The sequence below is a fragment of the Archocentrus centrarchus genome, chromosome 4 (assembly GCF_007364275.1).
Source record: "Archocentrus centrarchus isolate MPI-CPG fArcCen1 chromosome 4, fArcCen1, whole genome shotgun sequence".
Taxonomy (NCBI): Eukaryota; Metazoa; Chordata; class Actinopteri; order Cichliformes; family Cichlidae; genus Archocentrus; species Archocentrus centrarchus.
Window position 1 is genome coordinate 9,258,905 of NC_044349.1, and position 26,334 is coordinate 9,285,238.

The window sequence follows — 26,334 nt, forward strand, 5'->3', positions numbered from 1 at the left end:
GCATCAAGGTTGACTTCTTTGTACAATTATTGACTTGGCTTTTGGTCAGCTGAGGTGGTAGCTTTAAAGTCACATGGCTTGTCCCAGTGTTTGTGGACAAGGGTGTGGAAACATCCCCTAGAGGGCACATAGGTCCAGCCTTCTTAATTCGGACAAGTGGATTTCTTCGGATCCACAACAGCTGAGATACTAGAAGCTTTAGTTAAGAGATTGTGAAGGGGTGTGAATTTATTTTTGGCTTTCTTTATCTAATACATCTTTGGGCTGTAAACTGTGGGATTTTCCTCCAGAAATCACAGAGAATTATTCTAAGAATAGATGATGCATCTCATTAAAATCCACGTAAAACATTGTTGAGAGAGCAGTAGTAAAATATGTGTATATCCAGGCTGCATGCCACAGAATGATTATTTCATGGGGGGTCAAGCAAATAGCCTTAGGGTTCGCTAGAGCCACTTAAAGAGGCTATAATTACCATGCAGGTCTGGCCTGATTGGAAGTGACACATTACCATCAGGTGGATTATATGTGCAGGCTATCAGTGGTTAAAGTGAGAAATATAACAATCCGCTGAACATACCAACCTCACCGACTGCTCTCGTGCCAATCATTTCTGCTCTGAAACAAGCTGTCGTTAATCCGTCTTCACCTAAACAAGAGGTCTCTCAGCCTTTCACCTGACCATTAAGGTCGATGTGAATGCTGAGAGGATTAAGTCCTTTGTTTTGCTGCTACAAGCCAGAAGGGAGCTCTCAGGGAAGTCTGCACATAACCGAGGGATTTTTCTTTATTTCTTTGAAATTGAGACACCGTGGCCTTGTGCGTTATGTGTATGCACGTGAAGGAAGAGAAGATAAAGGGTGCATTGCTGAATGAGCTGTGTTTGCTCCTGAGAGTGATCGAGAAGCTTGAAATGTCTGTCGTGTCAACTTGCCTTCAATGCATCAGGATGGGAAGAAGCAACAGGTATGTGATCCGGGACATTGGATTGTCACTTCTGTTTGCCTGGTGGCAACAAAATGTCCAGTTAGATGTCAGAAAGCATGTTGATGTAGAGGAAACATTGTGGTACTCTAGATGTACGCATACATCTCTACAGTTCACAATTTCTATGTTTGTGGAATATAACTCTCCAACATATTCTTAAAAACAAAGGCATCATTTTTTTTAAAATAGTGTAGAATTATAAAAAGTTTAGTTTCTTTTCAGTACCTTTGAAAGAAAATTCCTGCACTCGAGCTGAAGTTAAGTACTTCTGTTATAGTCTTGTAACCAAAGTGTGTTCAAGTAGCACTGGAGCATTTAGAAGAGGAAATGTCTAAGTTTAGAAAGGTAATGCAGCAGATCACAAAGAAATATTAGATGTTTGTGTCATATGAGTCCTATGGAACCGCATTCGGTCACTCATAAATTACTTTTGAGCTCCTGAATTGAACAAGCTAACAAACATAATAGTCCTGCATCAAATACTGCAGGAAATGGTTTCATTTTCAGAACGGGGGCAGGGGATAAAAGGTTTGGTCTCTTTTGGGGGATGGGGTCAAAAGTGCACAGGGGTAATTCTAAACCTGTGATTATTTTTGACAAATGCCTGCATGTGTGTGTTTTCCTGTGGCAGGCACCAAAGTTTAAGCACGGTCCTTAAAGCTGTGTTTATATTTATGTATGTTTAGAAGAAATGGACTGAATTCAGTGGGTAGACCTGTTTTCATGCAGAGGATCATTGTTTTTGCTCCAAATTTAGTATCAGTGAACAAGTCAAGTCAAGCTAATGCTGTCCTGTAATTAAGAATCTGTTGCAGCCTTGCATGACTGGATTTGTTTCACAGCGTTATTATGAAATGTCATGGATTTACTCGCCTTTCTTCTCTTTTGTATCTCTGGCAGCTCTGAAGCCCCCAAACAGTAGATGATTGAGGTTGCAAAAAATGGTAGACCTTACTAGTTTAGGTAGTGTCATGGTTAAAAGTGAAGTACACATTTTCATTTCGGGGTAATTGTGGCAGTTGAGGAGTTGGACAGGAAATGCTCTGTCCTATTTTGGAATTATAGTTCTTGTGTCTGGTTTCATGTAGTCTGGATTGTTTCTCTGCTTCTCATTTAGGGTTTTCTTACGTGTTGTGTAGGAATTTAACTGCTGCAACATGGGATCTCCACAGTGAGCTGTGAGAGGAGTTCATGTGTCATTCAAGTGATCTGATCTTCAGGTTAATTGGCCCTGTTTCAAACGCAGAAGATGTCTTCGCAGTGGTACTGATTCTGATATAGTTGAGGACATTTGTGAAATTTTTAAAAAGTGGCTCTTGCAGATAATGCTGAACAGTTTCACAATTTACTGTTAAGTCACTTTACTTTTTTTTTTTTTGTTAAATATCTTCTTTTAAATAATTCAAACAACAAAAAATTAAATCTTTTCGCATTTTCTTACACTGGCAGCAGGTTCTCGTAAATGATCTTTTACATCATTTTGAGTAGAAGACATTTGTATGCTGTGCTATGCAGTTGATTGGTTAATCAAATCCTAGTCAAGCGTAATCATTTATTTGAAAAAAAAACTTGATTTCTGAGTTTAGTCCTTTCAGTGTACAGTACATTTGAATGGATGAGTGTGTTCACACTGGTACTGTAATTTGATCAGGACTTTCTAGTAGTGACTAAGTATTGAGTCATAATCTTTAGTTTTGTGGCTCAGCATGAGTAATGGGATTGGGGAGAAATGATAAGGAGATGAATTCTGTCATTTACAGGTGGGTGCATCTGGCATCCTCCTGATTTAGTAAGGCTTTCAGCATTGTGATTAAGCACATAGTTCACTGTAACTTCTCACGTAGACCCACTTCCCTGCAGGATGGAGTCATCAGGTCTGGACCTGGCTCTGAAGGTTGAGCGACTCTGTAAAACTGGGGACTACCGGGCGGGTGTGTCCTTCTTTGAGTCTGCCATCCAGGTTGGGACAGAGGGACCTCCAAATTCCTCAGTGCATCCTACAGCCAGCTGGGAAATGCCTACTTTCACCTCAAGAGTACAATAAAGCTCTGGAGTACCATCGGCATGGACCTCACACTTACCAGGTGAACATTTGTAGTGATTTGTTTAACATCTTCATTTTAAGATTTTTATTTGATTTTTCAACTGTGAAAATTTGATTTTTTTTTTTTTGTTTTTTGTTTTTTTTTTCTCTGCTGGTGCAATTTTTGACCTTGGGCCAGCCTACACACACACACACACCACAGACTAAAAATACATTCAGAAGAAATGATACAATTTTTTTTAATCACTATATCCCCTCCTCCTTGATTTAAACTGCTAAACTAGACTCCAGCGTATTACTGCTTGCAGCTGTAAATTACTTCTTGCCTCTTGTGTTTTCATTGTAATACACATAAGGAATACACTGAAATTCCAATCTAATTATTTCCTAATGTTTTTTTTATCTTCATTGCATTCCAGAACAATTGGAGATGAAGTTGGTGAGGCCAAAGCCAGCGGTAACCTCGGAAACACATTAAAGCTTTAGGACGGTACGATGAAGCAGTGGTTTGTTGCCAAAGACATTTGGATATCACAAGAGCCATATATGATAAGGTGGGTCATATTTTATTTATTGTTTCGATACACGTGGAGCATTTATTCAGCTGTTGTATTTTAGCAACGTGAGAATAAATTATTTTTTTTAACTGTTCTGTCAATAAAAAGTTCAGTTTGTGACTAAAACGCTCATTTACCTTGATTAGAATAAATGGATCCAAATTTGTTACAGCCATGCCACATAACATGCTGTGCAGCCACAGAACAGTTCGGGCACACATGATGACTGCATAGAATCGCTTTAACAACATCTAGAATAGTTCTGCACCCTGCATGCAAGCAAGGCAGTCTGGTGTCTGTGTATTTTAAGTATATAATTACAGCACTGGTCACTCTGGTTTCCGTCTGTGAAAATCTGGTGTATGTGTTGTAGGTTGGGCAAGCTCGAGCGCTGTATAATTTTGGAAACGTTTACCACGCCAAGGGCAAGAGCATCTGCTGGACTGGAGCAGAGCCAGGAGAGTTTTCAGAGGAGGCAAGGATAGCCCTAAGGAAAGCTGCTCAGTACTATGAGTGAGTTGGTTTCACTGTTTACCTATAAACATTGATTTTTGCTTTGTTGTACTGTGAAGGTCCTGAGGAGATATGGCTAAGATGCTGAACTCTGCTGTGGTTGCAAGTTGCTTAAAAACGAGCTTGCCAAATGCATTAGATCTAGAGCTTAAACCAGCTCCGAGGTGTTAAGCTGCTGCGCAGTGTTTATCACAAACACTGCTGTGCAGTGTTTGTGATAAAATTGTTTAATAATTGTTCCATCTTATTTGCCTGGCATTTCACTCACTAACATATTGGCATCAGCGGTAGGCAATTTCTATATGGGTGGACAGCCTGAGACCTTTACTCAGATTGGAGTGGCACAGAAACCAATGCCTCCTGTAGCTGTAATCAAAATAGTCAAGTTTTGGTCACTTGCTGTTTATTATGCATTCATGACCATCATGCACAAGTAGATTGTGTGGATTTGTATAATAATTTCTTTATGTAATCTTCAACTGATCCATTTTAAAAAAAAAAGAAAGAAAGAAAGAAAGAAAGAAAGAAAGAAAGAAAGAAAGAAACCTTAAATGGTTCATAAAGTTACTTTAAAAAAAAAAGGTAGATAGCAGTAGATGAACTTCTATTGTCATTAAACACCAAGTATAAGTAGGGCTTCATCTGTCTGTCTAGTCTGTACATGAACAGCTCTTTGTTGCACCTATTATGAAAAAAGAGCAAACCTGTGCCTGGTGACGGAGCTAGGCGATCGGGCGGCCCAGGGTCGTACCTACGGGAACCTCGGAAACACTTACTATCTGCTGGGAGACTTTGAGAATGCAGTAGCTGCACATGAAAAGGTGGGTAGCAGTGTACTCGTGGCATTCTTCAATGGTTGTTTAGGAGCTTGCACAATATTAGTTTGATGTTGGACTCATTTGTTAGTAAGATGGTAATGTGCACACTCTGTTTCATTTGTAGCGCCTCTTCATTGCTAAAGAATTTGGGGATAAGTCTGCTGAGAGGAGGGCCCACTGCAACCTTGGCAATGCACACATATTCCTCAAACAGTTTGACGTGGCGGCTGGTCATTACAAGTGAGGCTCATGACCTTTCTTACCTCATGTCTGGCATGAAAATAAGTGCTTTTTTTTTAATCATAGAAAACACTCAAGAGCTTTTTGTCTTCCTCTTTGTACTATAAATGCTACATTAAACTCTTTTACACATGAAAAGACAGCCATAAATAAGCTACAAGATGAAGAATCAGAATAAACTTAAGTGATTTACACTGGAGTTCATTCCACCAGCTGAGAGGGAACTTTTTGGCTGCACTTTAAATCCACTAGTTTGGCATTCACAAGTAGCATAAAATGTTTTTGTTTTGTTTTTGTTTTTTTTTAATGACTTATAGCACTCAACATTGTTAAGTTGCTGTAAGCAACTTCTCAATCTGTGATTCCAGTATTATCTTGATATAGTTGTCCTTGGAAAAATGAGCACAAAGAGAACAGAAAAGAGCAGATAACAATCATTCTCCTGCACCCGCCCTAGACATTCTTTGACCTTCTTCCTCCCCTTCTTCTCCACCCTCAGGAGGACACTGCAGCTGGCCAGACTATTGAAGGACAGAGCAGTGGAGGCTCAGGCCTGTTACAGTCTGGGAAACACCTACACACTACTGCAGGACTATGAGAGAGCTATTGATTATCACCTCAAACATCTGGTCATTGCTCAGGATCTCAAAGACCGGTATACAATTGAAAGCCTTTTGTTGTCAGCTTTGCTGCCAAATTGTCCTCGGAAGTGTAATCAGATCGTGCGTTCTACATGTGGGTGGCCTCTGGAAAAGGCATTTGTTGAATTGTGGTGTTAATACAAACATCCAAAACCAGAAGGTCCCAAGACAGCATTTCATCTCATAGTTAGTGATCAGCTTTTACACCTAACCTTTACAAAGGCGTGTTCTCTGCAGGATCTCTGCTGACAAGCAGTGATTATTTTATAATGGGGGACATCTTTTTTTTTTGTTTTTTTGTTTGTTTTTTAAGTCTTGGGAAAAGACACGTAAAAAGTCTAAAATCGGAGGTGCTGAGTGTTCTCTAATTCATATCTCTTTACTCATGCACATGTTTGTTTTTAATTTTTTTAAGTAGATTTTTACATAAAAATTGATTTAAAAAAAAAAAAAAAAAAAGCTCCCTTAAATATCTCTAGTGATAAATATGGAAATGTTAAATACCAGCTGCTGTTGTGAAATACGCATGACCTCATTTTAGTTGGCCTGGATTTTAGAAGTGATTGCAATGTGTGATAATTTGATGTATGACTACCCCGTCTTGCATAATTTCACATGAAGTTGCTCAGCCTGTTTGCCTTTATGTCTTGCTGCAGTGTTGGTGAAGGAAGAGCTTACTGGAGTCTAGGAAATGCCCACACAGCCCTGGGGAATCATGAGCAAGCCATGTACTTTGCTGAAAAACATCTAGAAATTGCCAAAGAGGTGATTGTTTACAGTTTTCCTCCTCTTTCAGAAGTCCAATCAGTAGCTTTCATCAGGCCACACCTCCACCTGCTGGTTGCATAGGGAACAGCAGGAGACAGTTGTGTTGCTTATGCTGCGTTTGATTTGTAAAGCCAGCTGTATGAATGTTGCACAGCTAATGTTAAATGAACTCCCTACGCAGTGTGCTCTGTCTTTGTTTTGCTGTCAAGTGCTCACAGTGAACTTGAATATTGTCACTGGTGCAGACTGGAGATAAAAGTGGTGAGGCGACAGCCAGGATGAACTTGTCAGACCTACGACTGGCCGTAGGCCTCAAGTCCAACCCCAACTTCCATCCCTACCTCTTCCGCAACACCAATGCAAATAGCTCTGCTCTGGCAGAAGCCTACCAGGGTTACCCCAGCCTACCAGGTAAATCTGCACTTTGCTATTTTATGCCTGATCAAATTATTCTTACATTTCTGAATGTGTATTAACGCATTTGCCAGAAAATGGAGTCAAATCCCCTTTAAAGCCAAACCATGTAAAGAGTCAGAAATCCATTTTCTAGTGTCCAGCGCCTTATGCTGTGATACTTTGTTGAATCATTGCTGTACAAGAAATGTCGCCACACTGGGTAATTTTTTGATTTTTGTTTCAGGGTCCAAGTCTCCATCCTTGAACAGAAGTAGAGAAGAGAATTTGGATCTCAGTCCAATTCCTGGCAAAAGTCAAAGTGGAGATTTTTCAGCACATCCGGTACGTAAATCTAACTGTTCTCCGTCTTGTTTCAAAACTGGTCAAAACATATGAAATTATCTTGAGTTTTCAGTTAAATAAACTAAGTCTAGCCTAAAATTTAAACTTCTCATTAAATTATCTCATTAGTTTTACTATTTTCATTTATTTTCTGTAATTTATGCGGTAAGGGGTACGGAGTAATAATAAAACTGCTGTTTTGACAGGGAAAGCATACTAAATACAAAAGAAAGTGGCTTTTACATGAAAAATGCATAATAAAGAATGATACTTTTCTCTTTACCCAAAGACCCTGTTCACCCAGCCTGTGGTAGATAAAGCATTAGGCGATAGCATGATTCTGTCATTGCTATATAAATCATCTATATACTGTACATTTTATATGTATAGGACTGGGAAGAAGATGTGTTTCCTGGGTCTTCAAAGAATAACACAGTCAAGGCTTCCGGTAAGCTTTTCCTCTTCCAACGGCTAAAAAGCAAAAGGCAGAAGGATGACAAATCATCTCCTGAAGGCCAACGCAAAACCTGCACCAAGGACAGAGATCCGGAGCTGGAAGCACCAGTGCCTCAGAAGGTATTTCTAAGTTACAATAGCTTATAACAAAACATAAACCACTCAAAACAATCTTACAGTCATCGCTAAGCTTGTGGTCAATGATGATTCAGCCTAAAAAAGCAAATATGCAACCTGTGACACAGCCTCCCGATGATGTCTTCCCACATGAAGAATGAAGACTGTGGGAGGAAGAGTTGTGGTCATAGTTTCTGACTTGTTTTTTATTTTTCTCTCCACTGCTCCCAAGCGCCTGCTTAAAGGGAAAAAGGTTTCTCTCTACAATACTGTTAGGAGTTTGTTACAATATAGGCTCAAGTACAAGTTAATGAAAGTTAAGGCTGATTCAGAATTAAGTGAATTTGTAGCAAAACGCTTGCAGTACAAACGAGTGAAGCAAACTTTTTGTCCTCTCTGTGCCTACGCATAGCAAGTGTGACTTAAATTTGCATGAGTACACATGATATGTATTGTTCTAGTTGTCTTGGAATATGTTGCTGTATTGTTATGTGAAAAATTATTAATTAACAAAAACTGAAGGAAAGAATAATTACTGTACAAAGTAAGGAATATACAAAAAAAAAAAAAATCTCTGGGGTTTTCTTTACTACAGAGATGGTTTACTTCTTGGTGGGTATGTCACCATTGTAACTTGTGCTATGGCCCTAACCCACTCCAGAGCAGGTTAGGTGCCAGATTAAAGATCAACGAGCATGAAATCAGTTCTTCAGGAAATGGCGTCACCGTTCCTGGAAGGATCCTCAGGCCTCTGTGCGTAGATAGTTGGGAGGGTTTAAAGTTATTCAATAGCATCTGGTGTCTTTCTCTGATGGATATCAGTGATAAATACAGATTTATTTTTTAATTATTTATTTATTTTAAATATAGATTCTTCTTCTTTTTTTTTCCCCTGCTGCCTGCAAACAACAGTGTTATTGTTCTGTAAGCATTAATAAATTATCCTAAAAGATGACACCAATTTGTATTTGCTGATCGTATATCAAATTTGCACATAGATTAAACCATTAATTCTGCTCATATTTATTCTTTTCTTGCTCTCAGACTGTTAAACACCACTGGGACTGCAGCTTAAAGAATAAAACTAAACTTGTTTTTTAAATTAACTTAATGAAATACTCAGTTATAATTCATCGGGTTGTCCTGTGTCTTCACAACAGAGTTGTGGTTTTTGTCAGTCTGCATTTTTGCTGGCTTTTCCTGGCTTCAACGTCAGCTGCCCCCTGTGGTAACCCCTTGTGAATAAGGGAGCAACTGAAAGTAGCTTATTGACCAAAGAGCTTAAACCATACACTTTTAATATATTGTGTTTCTCTAACACATGCTCACACCACAGATTTGTCTGCAGCAGCTGTAGTGCATTGTTACAGTGTTAGCTTTCTTTGTAAAAACCAGCCACTCTGCTGCTAATACACTTATCAATTGTTGTGATTGTTCAAATGCTGCCAACGCGCCACCACTTTTGTGGGAACACACAGGGAAAACCCGGAGTTAACTTGGCGAGTTGATAACTAGCTTCCTGTTACCACTTATCCTGATTGGTAAAGTTAGGGTTAGTGAATCCAAAGATACCCTGGGTATGTTGAAACTCCTTCATAGTATAGGGCACCTGACAGATCAGATTACAGATGTGCTGTACACCTGACCTATTGCAGACCAGGTTATGTTCAGAATTTCAGATTAAAACCATCTGTAAAAAAGTGTCACGTTTATGACTATAATACTTTAATAGACACATCAGGAAGGGCATAAAACTCTGGCAAATCAAACATGTGGCGCTACCCACTGTGTCAACCTCTTGTGACAAGAGAGCAGCCAAAAATAGCACAATATATAGAGAATACATTATATATTCAAACATGCAGAATCCTAAGTTTGTAATGCCACCAATTAATTCAGTTAAATTTTATTTGTATAGCTCCAGCCTAATCTTAAAAGTAGAGAGAGTGTCTGTCTCCCAAACCAAACTGGGAGCTCCACAGAGGAGGGGCCTGAAAGCTGAAGGCTCTGCCTCCTATTGTATTTTAAAGTATCCTAGGAACCACAAGTAAGTCTGCAGTCTGAGAACGAAGTGCTCTGTTGGGGTGATATGGTGCTATAAGGTCTTTAAGATAAGATTCAAGACCTTGTGTGTGAGAAGAAAGATCTTAAATTCAATTCTGGATTAACAGGGAGCCAATGAAGAGAAGCCAATATGCTCTCTCTTTCTAGTCCCTGTCAATACTCTAGCTGCAGCATTTGGATCAGCTGAAGGCTTTTCAGGGAACAACATAATGATAATCAATTAAAATAGTCCAGCCTAGAAGTAATAAAAGCATGAACCATTTTTTTTTTTTTTTTAGCATCACTCTGAGACAGGATGTTTGTAATTTTAGAGATAAACCAACTAAAGCATTGCAGTTACAGTATAACAAACTGTGCATCTTGTACCTGATGAAAAACGTCTGGTTTAGCAAAGGAAGTTGAAAACCACTATCAAGATACCATCATATCTTATTGAAGTTTTAGGTTTTGATGAGCCAGCTGAGCTAGCTAACTACATTTATTTAAAAGAAAAAAAAAAAAGGAAAAAAGAGAAACATCAAATGTATTCAAAGATATTTATAGTATACTTCTGCATCAGTATCAGGTAACATCTCCAACACTCTCAGCTAGATACATTGTGATGGTAAGAAACAGTTGTTAACTGGACTGATTAATCTGTTGTATTCCCACATTTACCTGTTACTCACTGTGCCTCTAAAACGTTAGAAAGTAGAGACAAAGGGTTCATCAAAATTTCTCAGAACACAAAGAACTTATTTATTAAAATGATTGAATTTTCTGTCAAAGGACAAATTAACTAATTATTTTAGCTTTGAACTTAAAAATTACCTCCTGGTCTTGTATTGTGTGTTTTTAGCTGTCCCGAGTACCATTATCTCGAGCTTTTTCCATTGTTATTAAGCTTTCTTTGTTTTTTTTTGTTTTTTAACACTGTAGCCAGGAACACTGGACACTATCGGCGATGATGGCTTTTTCGACCTCCTCTCTCGTTTCCAGGGCAACAGACTGGACGACCAAAGGTGTACACTGGATGGCCACAGCCATCTCCCTGCCCATCCCTCTCCCTCCTCCGTCCTACCTGTAGCTGAAAAGGAATGTGAGTCAGTCTTGTCTCTTCACTGGTGTTCATGCCATATATAAAAAGGTACCAGGTAAAATACAAGTGAAATCAGTATTTGAGTTTAATAAAGGACAGTGTAGCTAAATGAGAAGATGCCCTTCATTAAGCCCAAGACAGTCACTATATAAAATAACCAGATTCCAGTACAACGGCGGCAATGCCAGCCCTGCCCTTATATGGTGTGAACATCACAGACTGATCCTTTGCATGTTAAATGCTTTTCCTTGTATCAGAGATGACCTTAAGTGATACTCCACCCAAAAGCTGTATTTGTGGTTTCATCCTTCAGTGAGTGCAGTGGTGTTTATGAGCCTTTTTGTTATCATTGCGCTCGTCTGTAACGGCCATGAATCCAAGCTTATCACACCCTTTAGTCTCTATGAAGGGCAAATTCTTTCCAGCCAGCTTTCAAATCTCTGGGGGACTATTTGAAGCTGGACACATCATTTTGGATGGAGAATTGCTTTAAGATGCTGCCCTCTCTGTATTTGTACAAAGTCAGAATTAAATTTTGAGTAGAGTAGTCCCAACTCAGTTAACCAGCATGATACATCTGTCTGTTACTTACCCACATATTTCTGTTTCTAGCTATTTCAGAGCACGAAAAACCATCGCAGGATCCTGGTCATTTCCTGGAGCTGCTGGCCAGCTCCCAAGCCCGCCGTCTGGACGACCAACGAGTCAGCTTGACCCCTTTTCCTGGCTTACGTGTCAACACCTCCAACCAGCCTCCTACACCCTCCACCTCCAACAAAGATCAAGTCCAGTCACAAGGTAAAGAATCTGAGGCACAGCCCGTTGTTTTTTTTTTTGTTTTTTTTTGTTTGTTTGTTTTAAATCACACCTCACACTGTCACTGCTCACATCTTGACAAGTGCCTTTTTTTTTTTTTTTTTCTTTTCCTTCTTCCCAGCCCCCACTACAGATACTACTACTCGCACACCCTCCCTGTACGGTCACATCGAGGCCAGTGCTGAGAAGCCAGAGGGAGATGATGTCTTCTTTGACATGTTGGTTAAGTGCCAGGTGAGAAGAAGTAATCCACATTACATCATATCCTGCACAGTACATAACTATTAATATTAATCTGTGCCCTTTAAAGGTTTTCCAAATTATAATGCTTAGATTCTGGATGATTTTATGGGTCTGTGAATGTAGTTCCCCAGGAAATAACTTACATAATTTGAACATAGTTACATAATTAGGGATTATTTATGATCATAAACAAGAGAAAAATGTACCTAAAAGCCTGTTGCACACTGTCTTCTCATATTGACTGTTCAGTCATTACTTTTTTTTTTCTTTTTTACTGGAAGTGCACCAGCTGAACAAGTCCCCTATAATTAGCACCACATTACCCAGTTCACTCCAGACTTACAAAAAAGATCTCATCTACATTCTTTTCCTCCAAGTTACTTATTTGAAAAGTGATTAAGCTGTGGATGTAACCATCATGGGGCCCCTGATTTTTTTTTTTTTTTTTTTTTCTTCTTCTTTTCTTTTCTTTTCTCTGGGCTTAATCACCCTTAAGTTTTTTTTAGTCTAGGTAGCCTAAACTATGGAGAGTTGGTCTAACAAATTAAATTGAGATAGATGATACCCAGGGGTTAAAATGGGCTGGAAGAATCCAAAACTGTGTTTTGACACCTTCAATTAATGAGTAATTATATCTGATAGCAAGTTTAATATAAAATGGGCTACTGTCAAGTGAGAATTTTTCATGGGCTACAGCCTGGCAGCCCTCCCAACTGATGCTGCGGAGACAATAAAAGGATCTTTCTGTACACATCCTTTTTTCCTTCTCATCCCTGCCGTGCATTCATGCTGCATTTGTGTTAAGTATCTAGATGGCTCTACTGAAGAGGAGCTGAGTAACTTTATTATTATTTTTTTTTATTTATTTTAAAGTGGCAGGTAATTTCTAATGTATCCTTTCTATCCAACTCAACAAATATCAGCAAAAACAAACTGTGTCTGAGCAGTTTGGCACACAATCTGTTAGCTAAAGGTACAGTTGCTGTACTTCCCAGGAAGCAAAACAAGATGTAGAAAGATGTGAGAGAGGGAGATGAGATTATTCAGAGGTAATATCAGCAAATTACATGCTAAAAGTTATGTGGTTATGTTTTTGACAAATTAAATAACATGAAGTTATTATCATCTAAAGCTTATACTAGACAGCAAATGCAGGCTGAAGTGGGTTGTTTACAGTATTGTGGTACAGTTTACAGTGATGGACTATGTTGCATGGGTGCAGGGCAGACTATGGTAGGGTCATTGCTAGGTTAGGTCCTGGCTAGTGGCAGCAACATAATAACTCATGTCACACTCAGAATGGGAGAATTTGGCAACAGCATGATGGTGTTAAAAGAATAACTTTTAGAGCAAAATCTTTTTCCAATTTACTGGTATTTCTATCAGATTTGAGCTGATACTCTGTACATGCAGGTTTAATGTCATGTTGACAATTGAAATTAAAGTTAATGTAGATATTTCTTCAAAATATCTGTCCAAATAATTACCTAGATGTGTTTCAATGTAGCTCCTGAGTATCAGGACTTTATTTCCAGAAGGACTTTGTTAGGAATCATCGGTTTAAGCTGATCATGTTCTTTAGTAACACTTGCCAAATTCCACCTTTTTGCTAGCTATATTCTCACTGTGGAGGGTTGAAAAGCAGCCATAGTGATGTATGTAATATCTGATTGTATGTGTAGCATGCAGTTAACTAAATCCACAAAGGGCAGTGAACCTTAAAGCAGCAGTAGCACAGGCCAGACGATCAAAGCCCGTCCACAAAGAGACAAATCTACTGGACCTCAAATAGAAACCATTAGGTGACTCATTTCTAATTTGAGTTGAATTTTCCACGCTGCACCGCTACACTCGAAATTAGGGTACGTTCACGTGCCAAATTCCACTTTAACCCGATTATACCTTAATAGGCATAATCAATTCTGATGTGTGGAAACCAGGGAATCTGTGGAATTTTATTTGAGTTCCTCTAGCACTATAGCTGATATAATTTAGCTGTCTTGACTGTGTTTTAGGGTTCCAGACTGAATGATCAGAGGTGTGCCGCTCCACCATCTACAGCTAAGGCGTCAACTGTTCCAGATGAGGATTTCTTCAGTCTCATCCTGCGTTCCCAATCCAACAGGATGGAGGAGCAGCGGGTCCCGGCTCCCCCTGGCATAAACCAATACAAACCAGGCTGACATTATGGAGCAAGTTTTCTTCCACACAATAATATCAAATGAAGTAACCAAGCACGCTTTTTTTTTTTTTTTTTTTTTTTTTTAACATTTTGGGGTTTTGTAACCCTGTAGGGATTTCTGTAGGCTCTCAAAACTGGCATCGTGACTTCCAAGACACATGAACTTCATTTTTGTAAGTTCACACTTTTTAAATTTTTTTTTTTTTTTTTTTTTTTTGTGAGATGTCACTGGTTGGCTGCTTTTATCAGGGACCTCCCTGCCAGTGATGTCTGCTTTCTCTGGAAGTTCGCATAAAGTCAATCCTACAAAGTGAGCGTTGTAGTGGTCAATGTTGGCTGGATTATGTGTCCCAAAATCATCAGCAAAAAAAGAAACCATTGATTTTTGGCTTTAGGAAGCTGGACATGACATTGTGTGAAAGAAAAATTGTGCGTTTAAGCAGAGTGGAACAGGTTGTGTGGTCTGTTTACAACTTCATTAATTGCAAGAATGGAACATCTTTGTTTGAATTGATCTCTGACCTCTCCAGCAGTAATTTATCACAGCTCAACTCTTCTCTGGGGAAATAATCCACTGCTACAGCACTGACTGTGGAGCCATATACAATATCTGCTTGCGGATGTTGCTTTTAAAGACACAAAAGATTGACAATTTTACTGTGTTGATGGATGTATGGGTTGTCTTATTGGCATGAAATGAAATGGGATTTTTTTTTTTTTATTAATTGTAACAAGATTTTACTGAGGATTAACTAGTGTGAAGGGTAAAACAATATAATATTAGCTTTTATACTAATACCTTCTCCTGTCTATGGAGAAATAAAATCATTTAATTTGCATTTCAGCTTATTTATTGAATCCTGATTTATGATATAGAATTTGCAACATTGGGGTTTTTCCAAGTCACAGTCATAATTAAAAACACTTTTGTACCACAACATTTTTCATATACAGTAATAATATAAAATGAATACAAGTGCATCATAGTGAGACCAGACAGTGTCTCATTTCTCACTTCTAACCTTTAACCACCTGGGTCCATGGGTCTGTTCAGCACATAAAATAAAGCTCCTTCACCCAAGCAAACTTGGGCGTACTGGTTAAAAAAAGCCACTGCAGTTGAATTTAACAGGATAAAGTGCACATTAATTATTGGGCTGTTTATAATTTAATGCATTTCCACACTGAAATCACATTATGCCTCTGAAGTCAACCTCTCTTGATCGTGATGCTTCCTGCATCTGGAATGAGGAAAAAAAAAAAGTTCAGCTTAGCATCTGTTAGAAAAGTTATCACAGATGACAATTACTAAAGGACAAGCGCTGTAACATCACCTGAAGAATAACAAAGAACTGCTGTAGAGTAGAAGTCTGGATTTACCTGTTGATGAAGCAGTTAAGGAAGCAGCTGTTGTTCCTGTCAAGCCTGTACGCCCCAGAGTTTGGCAGATCTTTACACTGTGACAGGAATTTTTGCAGCTCTGATGTTGGGGTTCTACTCTGCTGCTGTTGCTAAATGATGCAAGTCAGAGCGTGACAGTTTATACAGTGTGTGCTTGTTTAAAGTTTTAGACATCATTTCAACTATTAACTCTTTCTTAGTAACCACCTTCGAGCACAAAGCATCTTTTGCTGCACATAAAACTTTCCTCTGCAGCATTCAAACCTCATTCAAAGCAGAATACACATAAAAAAAAAAAAAAATACTAACCAAGGGTAGGAGTAAACTGACAGTACCTTGATGGTGTCATATGTGTCAGTGATCAGTGTGATGAAAAGACTGAGGATCATGTAGATAAAGAGCAACACAAAGGTATAGAGGTAGATCCTGCTGAACATCCACACCAGGCTGTTCTTCTGCTTCATGTTCTTAAAAGTGGGAAACATGTCATCTCCGTTGATCAGTGAGAACAGACACTCTGACACGGTGTTCAACGTCCGGAACTGCAAAAACATTTACAGAACACCAGGATAACCTCAATCTTTTTACCATTGCATTAAAAAAACAAAAAACAAATGTACATTCAGGTTTGGTTTCAGTTAACTGAAGCAGGCTTTCTTTACCTTCTCATGATACGGGCCTAGGACAATCCAGCCACAAAAACAGTAACTCAGGTAGATTATCCCCGCGCAGCAGATGAAACGGATAACATTTGGGAGTGCTGCCCTGAGTGTCAGGATGAGAATCTGGAAATGGTGCGATAGTAAATCTGAAAACACGTATGCAAAAGTATGTGGTCTAACAATGTTTTTCTCTTTTTGAGAAAAACATTCATTTTCTCAGTTATTCATGAATGAGCCATTCAAATAATGCGATGACACAGAATGGTTTTTCAATGCATCATTGACCAAACATTTGAGGTCCTATAACACCTTAGTCTTTCAGACACTGCTATTATGTGCAACTACAATATGAAAAGATTTCCTTGATTATTTTAAAAATACTGGTTGCATCATCTTTTTTGGACCTATGAACACATTTCTGTAATTAGTTAATGCTTTCTTATGACTAAAGGATTTAATACATGTTTAAACATGTCTGGAAGATATCTATTAAAGCACAAAAATTTCTACTACTGTGTGACAGATTACATTATACTTGTGGAAGTATCCCATGTAACGGATGACCCCAATCCAGACAAACATGGTGCCTGTGCCCAGGAAGATGCTGCACACATCATAGCTTGTGAGGACCTGGGGGAAAAAAAAAATAAAATTACGACCTCAAAAAAAAAAAATACCTCAGTGCAGCAAAATATTAGTACCAAAGTGAATATATTGAAAGCTATTGAAATTATAAACTGACTAGAATGTTATTCAGTCTCAGATATCAAATCATCGTTACCTTTGCTTCGATCGCTATCTTGAGAATAGAACCAATGATGGTCAGTGTGTCACTGACAATAATCAGGATACACCAACCACTCACAAACTCCAACTTGTCAGACAATGACAGCTCTCTGCCGCAGTATTTTCTGCAGTAGAAGCTGTACTCCTGTTTAAAAAGAAGAAATGCAGGTTGTTATTTCAGTCTCTAAATGGAATTTGTCACTGTTTTCTTTTGTGATGCATTTTTCAAGTTTAATGTGCTAGACATGTTTAGACAAGAATACACTGACTCCTGCTCATGTAAGCAATTTAAAAAATAAAAACAACAAATTAGAAAGGAATAAGGACAGCCCCAATTATGAAGATCAGATAGTATTAGTAGATAGCTACAGCACGATAAGCGGGGCTTATCACGCAGTGCCCCGCGCTGCACTCGGCCTCTCTGACCACGACATGATCCACCTGATCCCCGCGTACAGACAGAGGCTGAAGCTCTCAAAACCTGTGGTGAGGACAACAAAGCAGTGGACCCGTGAGGCTGTGGAGGAGCTCCGCACATGCTTCGAAACTACAGACTGGGACTCAATGAGGGCTGCCTGTGACAGTCTGGATGACTACACGGACACTGTAACCTCGTATATCCACTTCTGCGAGGACAGCATTGTGCCATCACGCACCAGGGTGTGTTATAACAGTGACAAACCCTGGTTTACTCCCAAACTGAAGCAGCTGTGGATAGAGAAGAGGGAGGCTTTTAAAAGTGGGGACAAAGACTGCTACAAAGAGGCCAAGTACAGGTTTAGCAAGGAAGTGGCCACTGCTAGATCACATCACTCTGAGAATATACAGCAGCAGATCTCAGAGAACGACGCGGCCTCTGTATGGAAAGGTTTTAGGCAGATTACCAACTACAAGCCTAAAACCCCCCACTCCACAGACGACCTACAAACTGCAAATAGACTGAACGAGTTCTATTGTCGTTTTGATGGTCAGTTCAGCAGCCTTCACACCTCCACCAGTCCCAACTACAATACAGCCAACACAAATATTCACCCCCCAACCTCCCCCACTCCCCACACCTCAGAGAAGCCCACATCATCAAGGACTCCCACCCCAGAGTCCCCCTCATCCCCCACCCCCACAGTCTTTTGTATTCAGGAGGACCAGGTGCTAAAGCAGTTCAGGAGTGTCAAAGCTCGCAAAGCTCCAGGTCCAGATGGTGTCTCACCTGCCACACTGAGACACTGTGCTAACGAGCTTGCCCCATTGTTCACGAACATCTTCAACTCCTCACTGGAGGCTTGCCACGTGCCTGTCTGCTTTAAAACCGCTACCATTGTTCCTGTCCCCAAGAAGCCAAGGATCACTGGACTAAATGACTACAGACCTGTGGCACTGACTTCTGTGGTCATGAAGTCATTTGAGCGTCTGGTGCTGTCCCACCTCAAGTCCCTCACAGCCCCCCTTCTGGACCCCCTGCAGTTTGCCTACAGAGCCAACAGGTCTGTGGACGACGCCATCAACCTGACTCTGCACTTCATCCTACAGCATCTGGACTCCCAGGGAACCTACGCCAGGATCCTGTTTGTGGACTTCAGCTCTGCCTTCAACACCATCATCCCTGATCTCCTCCAAGAAAAGCTGTCCCAGATGAACGTGCCTGATCCCATCTGCAGGTGGATCACTGACTTCCTGACGAACAGGAAGCAGCACGTGAGGCTGGGGAAGAATGTCTCGGACTCCCGGACCATCAGCACTGGCACTCCTCAGGGCTGTGTCCTCTCTCCTCTGCTCTTCTCCCTGTATACCAACTGCTGCACCTCTGACCACCAGTCTGTCAAGCTTATTAAGTTTGCAGACGACATGACTCTCATCGGACTCATCTCAGACGGGGACGAGTCGGCCTACAGGATGGAGGTCAAACGTCTGGCGTCCTGGTGCAGCCACAATAACCTGGTACTGAACGCCCAGAAGACAGTGGAGATTATAGTGGACTTTAGGAAGCACACAGCCCCTCTACCCTCCATCATCCTGACTGACACCCCCATCACCACAGTGGACTCTTCTCGCTTCCTGGGAACTACCATCACCCAGGACCTCAAGTGGGAGCCCACCATCACCTCTGTCATCAAAAAGGCCCAGCAGAGGATGTACTTCCTGCGGCAGTTGAAGAAATTCAACTTGCCAGCAAGGACCATGGTGCAGTTCTATACTGCCATCATTGAGTCCATCCTCACCTCCTCCATCACTGTGTGGTACGCTGGAGCCACCACTAGGGACAAACAGAGACTACAGCGCGTTGTGCACTCTGCTGAGAAGGTGATTGGCTGTAACCTCCCATCTCCCCAGGACCTGTACACCTCCAGGACACTGGGGCGTGCAGGTCGGATCACAGCCGACCACTCTCACCCTGGGCACAGACTTTTTGACCCTCTCCCCTCAGGCAGGAGGCTACGGTCCATACGGACCAGAACCTCCCGCCATAAGAACAGTTTCTTCCCCTCTGCTGTTGGACTCATGAACAATTACCCTAAGACTGCTACCACCACCCTCCACAAACGCTGATGACCCTATGTCTATGCACCTGTCTGACTGCACTGATGTACATATTAGTGGAATATAGTCTACATTCTTCTATCTTTTAATTAGTCTCTGCACTGTATATTTTGTAATTTTGTAATATTGTGCTATAGTTATAGCTCTAATATCTCTGTATATTTGCAATTTGTATACTTGTATATTGTCTTATAGTTTTTATACTTATTTGTTTTTTTCTGTAAGCACGAAGTACCGCAGCAATTTCCTAATGCTGTGAACCTGTTCACCCATATGGCAATAAAAACCTTCTGATTCTGATTCTGATTCTGATTCTGATTAGAACTAGATATTACCGTGCTGTAGGTGTACTTGAAAGAAATAAAAATCAGAAGGTGGTCACCAAAAGTCAGTTTCCCATCAAAGGTTCTCCCTTTGGTTCTCAGTCCCAGTACTGAATAATTATCAGAAAAGTGTTTGTGCAGAATGTTATCAAGTCAAATCAAGCTGACCTTTGGCTATAATAAAATGTCATAACTTAATCCTTTTCTAAAAGTCGAGCTCAGCTGTAAACACAGAAGATCAGCTGAGCTCAGTGCCAGCCCACATCAACTTATACACATCCAGCTAGGTATCTAATCTAAAGCCTGCTTGTTAAGTTGCTTTAGCCTGCCCACAGCTGCTGAACATCTGCAACCTGCTTTACAACCCACTTCTACCCTAGCCCCCCCCCCCCCCCCCCCCCCCCCCCCCTTCATGCTGCATCTGATGTCAGCAGTAGGTCGAAGTCTAGAAAAAATATAAGATTTGTAATGGTGCTTCTCCTGCAGCTCTCTCCTCTGTGTTCTAAGCCCCTCCCACCAGTTGAGCACAGGCAGAAGCAAATACGTTGTATGGGCTAAAAAATAAGTCTGATTTGACTTCAAAAAAGGATTAAAATCACACTCACCCAGACAGAAATCCTCTGCTTAACCCACCCAACTGCTTCAGCTGCCACATATTAACTTCCTCAATGGACTTTTAGGACCTTAATCTGCTCTGTGATTGGCCAGTACTTCCCATCATGGGATAGTTTAAAAAAGAAAAAAATGTTGGGAGTGACTGGTGAGAGTGTAGTTCTCTCCACCTGAATTACAATATGCTGACAGATGATGGATTTTGTTTTTGTTTTTTTTGGTCCAGTGACACCAAGAACTTGTTGCCCATCCCAGCTAGATTAGATAGACAAATTGAAGGAATAACTGGGAGCATGAACAGGTTTAAAAATGCTGTAACTTCCATCCTTCATTTTTGACATACGAGGCTTCAATGAACTGAAACATATCAGTCACAGCCGGTCTCAGGTCTGAGCAAAAGAAACTTTCTTACTCACAAGCTGCAGCTGAAGCCCAGTGATCACTGAGCGCATGCACAGGATGGAGGAGATGATGCACGTTATAATGATGAGGCAGTCAAACAGCACAGTCAGGTATATGCTTCTGCCATCTGAAGGATGAGAAGAATTAAAAATTTTAATCTTTTAAAAAAGAAAATCATAATAACTCCAAACAGATGGTTTGTACACACTAGAATCTGCTCAGCAAACTTACATGCTCCAGATACCTTCCATTCCCTGCATTCATTGATGTCTACATCATTTTCCAGGTCAACCTTTATCCTGCCGCTGTGAGCTTGGTTGTTGAAAGTGATCTGTTAACCAAACAGCCTTATTTTAAGGAGAGCAAAGCGTAAGTACTCCAGCCTTAAAGCCAGATTTCATAGCTAAACATTCACCTGCCGGGCCTTAAAGATAACATTCACTATGTAAACAGCAGCTGCTCTGTGCACACGTATATTCTATTAAACTGCTCTGATTTGTCTCCTCAAATTAGCTTCAGCAATAAACACAGCATTCACAGTGAGTCTTTTCAGTTTTCTTCACTGATGTAAACTCCTCTGTGCTCTGTTTAGGCAGAGTCATGAGTAATAACTGTCACATTTAAGGCAGCGATGATGTGATCAGATGTGTCGTATCACTGCTACTAAAAAGTCAGTCTGATGTGATGCACTTGTGTTCACTGAGCCATGAAGACAAGTCAAATGACATACGATAAGAGTGAAGTCGTAGCAGTCTGGCAGCTCTCGATGTCTCACTGTCTGCAAATTGATTGCCTTGAGAACGAATGTTATCTTGACAGATATTAACCTGGAAGACAGAGCATGTACGTGAGCTGACAGGAGGATATCAATGCACATACAGCGTGAGCAAGGGAGCAAAGTCAAAGAAAGCATGTGAATGTTGTTCACGTACCTTATAAAATCCAATTTAAAGTGGGGAAGTGTTTCACGTAGCGGCTGGGGATACGCCGGATAAACTTTGAGGCAGTCTATTAGAGACGGGCCACGACAAAGACAACAATTTACAAAATAAGCACATTAACCTAATAATTAGAGAATACTTTCTCTATTCAGTCCCAATGTCTGTAAGTTAAACAAGTTAAATATGTTTTCTTTTTTTTATGTTGTTCAAAGCAGCCACTGTTTACACTGTTCACTGTTTTCATGAGTTTGTGCCCTGGAGCTTTTCCAACAGTGCTGAAGGAGTTCCCAAAAATGCTGAGCACTTGTTGGCACCCCTTTCTTCCCTTCACGGTCCAACTCATTCTAATCCCAAACATCAGTTTAGTTTGGCTTTCTTTGAAGCCCAGAGGTATCAATGCAGCACTCACTCTTGCCGCCAATCACTCACTCATTACAGAGCCTAGAGGTGTGCTTTTACTAATGAAAAACAGCTGATGCTCCCACTGTACTCTGTACTGGGGAGATTACTGCAGGAGGCTGTGGTAGTCATGCTGTTTAAGGTGTCACCTTGAAAACAAAATAAACCTACAGCTCCTTCACAAATTGTCCTCCATACAAGTGAGACCAAATTATAATAGCCATTTCAACCAGCCTAACATTCATTTCCTGTGCTTCTTGGACAAAGCGCTTCTCCTGTTACTATTAGTCTTTCTCAGTGGCTCTTTTGCAGTAATTTGACCATGAAGTTGATGCTTAGATGAACCCTGCGCAGCATTGATGGTTCTAAGCTGTGGTGCTGTTAAGTGATTAGATGAGTTTAACAACCTTAGGCCCTGAGAATGGTAACTCTCTTCTTTTTACTGAAGGCTCTTTGTGAGTTCTTGGAGTTATTTCTCTTAGTTCCATGAAAGGGATTACCACAGTAGCTGAATAGTTTTTTTTTCTTTTTTTGCTGTATACCAACACAAACAACTTAAGAACGGAAGGAATTCCGCAAGTTAATTTTCTATAAGGCAAACCTAAACATCTCCAGGTGACTACTTCATAAAGCTGGTTAGGTAAGAGCAAAGGCAGTTTTGAGCAAAGTGTTAGACAATAATATAAATAATAATAATAATATAAAAACCCTTGATTTAGTCATTGTTTCCAACCTTTCAGTTAGCACTGTAGGCTTAAATGAAAATCAGTGTATTTCAACTATACTATTATTAGTCTTCCCTTTAAGTAAAAATCATGCTTACTGGTGTCCACATGAGCATCAATTTCAAAGGTCTCATTTGAAGGGTAGATGTTCCCACTCCTGTAGAACTCCTGACACAGTAACAGCGGGGTGTAGAGATTGTCCTTTGTTTCATATTCATGATTGCCCACTGTGATGTTGTGCAGACATCCATACTGCAAATAAATAATTGGAAATGGTTACAGTCAGGTCTGGCATTTGGCCAGTATTTGGATGAGCATCACAGTAGCCACAGCAGATTATTCAACCTAGATTTTTTTTTTTAAACACATTTATTATATCAGTCATAATCAACAAAACTAAAATACTGATTCAGGTGACATGACCAAAGTGCAGTCTCGTGACAAACAGAAGCCCATCAGGCTTTCAGCCACACAAGGATACAAAGTTGTAAAATTCCAACAATAATTGACAGTAGCTAAAGTACACGCAAAGCTGTGTGTTGTGAAAGGACCAAAAAACAAAGCAAAACAAAAAACACCATTTCACATCTTAGAGGTTCTTCTTAGAAGATTTAGTTACCTGTTGAATGACGTATTCAATGTGATCATAAACATCTGTCTGTCTGTAAACAGTGTATGTATCCATGCCACCGTCTGCATAATTTTTCAAAAACAGGTGTTTGAACGTCATCAGATTTTCCTCCTTGAATGTGACAACCATCTGGTTGCTCAGCCCAAATAAAACCAGCTGCAGCAGGGAAAAAGAAGACCCTCTTATAAGGATGGTAGATGACAATAAGATAAGTTGATCACAATTGTTTAGGTCATGTTTGAGATTACGCTGTACCTGGATGGTAATTATGGCAATTTTGATGATCTGCAGTATGAGTTTCCATGGTTTACGTCCACGAGCGTGGTATTTCTCACAGGGGTTCATGAAGTAGTATTTGATCTTCCTCCTGAGGCACTCCACTTTTTCCACATCTTCCAAACACTGAGGCTGGTGGTGCTCCCAGGAAGGGAGGTCACGTGCCTCATGCACATCATACAAGTCACTGGACTCCTCCATATCTAAAATTATTAATACAGTGGGTAAAGTAAGTACTGATCACATCACCAATTTTCTAAGTATATTTCTAAAGGTGCTATTGATATGAAATTCTCATCAGACGTCAGTAAAAAAAACATCCAATCCACACATGCAAAGAAATAGGTTATGTGTAAGTTATGTGTAATAAATCATGTGTAATAAAGTATAGAACATATGACGAAGGGGAGCTGCAAAAATACATGGAACATCATGAAACCAGCTGATATCATTAATTAGAAAGCAATCCTCCCACTTAATGCAAATTAATATCAGCTACTTCAGTCGCAACTGTTGGCCTATAAAAAGGTGTCTAATTACCAAGGTGTTGCACAAGAAACAGCTTATGATGGGTAAAACCAGTGAGTTCTGGCAAGATCGTTGCAACACATACTGATGGCATTGGTTACAGAAGAAATTCTAAACTACTGAAGGTCCCAGTGAGCACTGTTGGGGTCATAATCCGGAAGTGGAAAGAGCATCATTTTACAATAAATCGGCCATGACCAGGTGCTCCCTGCAAGATTTCACACAGAGGAGTTAAAAGAAATAACAGAAGAGTTGTCCAAGAGCCAAGGACCACTTGTGGAGAGATACAGAAAGACATGACATCAGCAGGTGCAATTGTTTCAAAGAAAACAATAAGTAATGCATTCAACTACAATTCCCTGTATGCACGCTCACCATGCAAGACTCCATTGCTGAAGAAAAAGCATGTTGAAGAGCATTTAAAGTTTGTTGAACAACATTTAGACAAACCTGTGAAATACTGGGAGAATATAGTCTGGTCAGACGAGACTCAAAATTTAACTCTTGGGATGTCATAATACACATCATATTTGGTGGGCAAAAGGCCCTGTATATCACCCCAAAACACCATACCAACAGTGAGGTCTGGAGGTGGAAGCATCGTGGTGTGGGGCTGGCACGCTTCATATAATTGAAGGATGAATGGAAAAATGTACAGAGACATTCCTGACTTAAAAAATCTGCTGCCATCTACCAGGATGATGATGAAACGAGGGTGGACATTTCAGCAAGACGATGATTCTAAACACAGCCTAATTTGGTTTCAGAGAGAAAATAAAGCTGCTAGAACGGCCCAGCCGATCACCTGACCTGAATCTCATTGAAAATCTATGGAAGGAACTAAAGTTCAGAGTTCATAGGAGCCCACGAACCTTCAAGATTTCAAGTGTGCGTGTGTGTGTGTGCAAGAATGGGCCAAAATCACACCTGAGCAATGCATGCTTTTGTACGAAGAATTTCTGTAAGCCTGTTCTATACTTATTCCCTGTGTCATTTCTCATTATTACACATAACGCAATTTATGGACACCTATGGTTTGATTTCTTTGCATGTGTGGATGGTTGTCAATATGTTGTCAATGCTACTGCTGTACATGGCTAATCTGCATGCAGGCTCTAGGAAAAGGGTCAAGTATAGAGTTACAGTGTACTGTTTTAGTTTATGCTTCTGCTATATAATGAATATTTTACTCTTTACTGGATTTTAATGGACTAAATGTAGATTCTAATATATTTGTCTAGTCCAGTCCTATCCATAGACTAAAAGAATAAGTAACAAACCGAAATACTTGGTACAAGCTGAATGCATAGCTCTGACAGGCTACAGCTCCTCGTTCATCGTCTTTTCGCATGATTAATGACTGCACAGCAGCTGACTGGGAGGAGGAAAGCAGCGAGTTCAAGCGTACCTGCACTGCTGAATAATACAAGCCAGTTCAGGTTAGAGGCACGATCGTCTTCCACCACTGCGGCAAACAATCAGCTATTCACTATTCGTCGTGAAAGAGTTAAACTATACCCTGTAGATCCGGGGAAAAAGTGAAAATATATCTAATAATGCACATTAACCGTCAAGCTGCTTACCTCTATATCCCGAAACAGGTTAATCACCTTGTAATTGCATCCGTTAATGTATTCCTCTCAATTAAAAGTCCTCATTGTTTTGATTAGACACTCATGACTGACTTCATTAAAGTCCGCCGACCTTCCAGAGCGCCAGACGCGTCTTTCTAGTAATGAATTACCCAGATAACTTTTTAACCACGTGGTGAAGCGCTGTTCAGATGGAATGTGATTGGCTCTTGCACGTGTCAGTCAATGTTCTCCCGCCCTCTATCTTGGTAACCATTGG

The 26,334-nt window shown here is 40.2% G+C and overlaps 2 protein-coding genes across 2 annotated transcripts; one reads left to right on the plus strand and one right to left on the minus strand.

Moving 5' to 3' along the window:
- Positions 1 to 2,848: 2,848 nt before the first annotated feature.
- LOC115778813 (G-protein-signaling modulator 2-like) lies at positions 2,849 to 15,204 on the plus strand. Its single transcript, XM_030727149.1, is given in 18 exon segments — positions 2,849 to 2,959; positions 2,962 to 3,016; positions 3,019 to 3,053; positions 3,055 to 3,071; positions 3,451 to 3,509; positions 3,512 to 3,585; positions 3,962 to 4,101; positions 4,799 to 4,922; positions 5,044 to 5,159; positions 5,659 to 5,814; positions 6,457 to 6,565; positions 6,814 to 6,979; positions 7,209 to 7,306; positions 7,697 to 7,882; positions 10,862 to 11,021; positions 11,634 to 11,819; positions 11,959 to 12,071; positions 14,096 to 15,204. Coding segments are annotated over 18 exon segments (2,073 nt in total). The 3' UTR covers positions 14,264 to 15,204.
- Positions 15,111 to 26,232, minus strand: mcoln3b (mucolipin TRP cation channel 3b). The gene is made up of 14 exons (XM_030727150.1): positions 26,067 to 26,232; positions 23,935 to 24,158; positions 23,668 to 23,835; positions 23,147 to 23,300; positions 21,916 to 21,991; positions 21,714 to 21,810; positions 21,215 to 21,314; positions 20,998 to 21,110; positions 17,107 to 17,256; positions 16,854 to 16,955; positions 16,326 to 16,448; positions 15,999 to 16,205; positions 15,643 to 15,773; positions 15,111 to 15,503 (listed from the first exon to the last, which is right to left on the minus strand). The coding sequence occupies exons 2-14, from the start codon at positions 24,154 to 24,156 to the stop codon at positions 15,458 to 15,460; spliced, it is 1,689 nt and encodes a 562-aa protein (XP_030583010.1). The 5' UTR covers positions 24,157 to 24,158; positions 26,067 to 26,232; the 3' UTR covers positions 15,111 to 15,457.
- Between the last annotated feature and the right edge of the window lie 102 nt (positions 26,233 to 26,334).

Coding starts and splice junctions, on each gene's coding strand:
- mcoln3b (XM_030727150.1), bottom strand. CDS start 24,156: ATGGAGGAGTCCAGTGACTTGTATGATGTGCATGAGGCACGTGACCTC. Junction 21,811..21,915: donor TTTAAATTGGATTTTATAAG/GTACGTGAACAA, acceptor TCTGTCTTCCAG/GTTAATATCTGTCAAGATAA. Junction 15,774..15,998: donor ACACATATGACACCATCAAG/GTACTGTCAGTT, acceptor TGCATCATTTAG/CAACAGCAGCAGAGTAGAAC.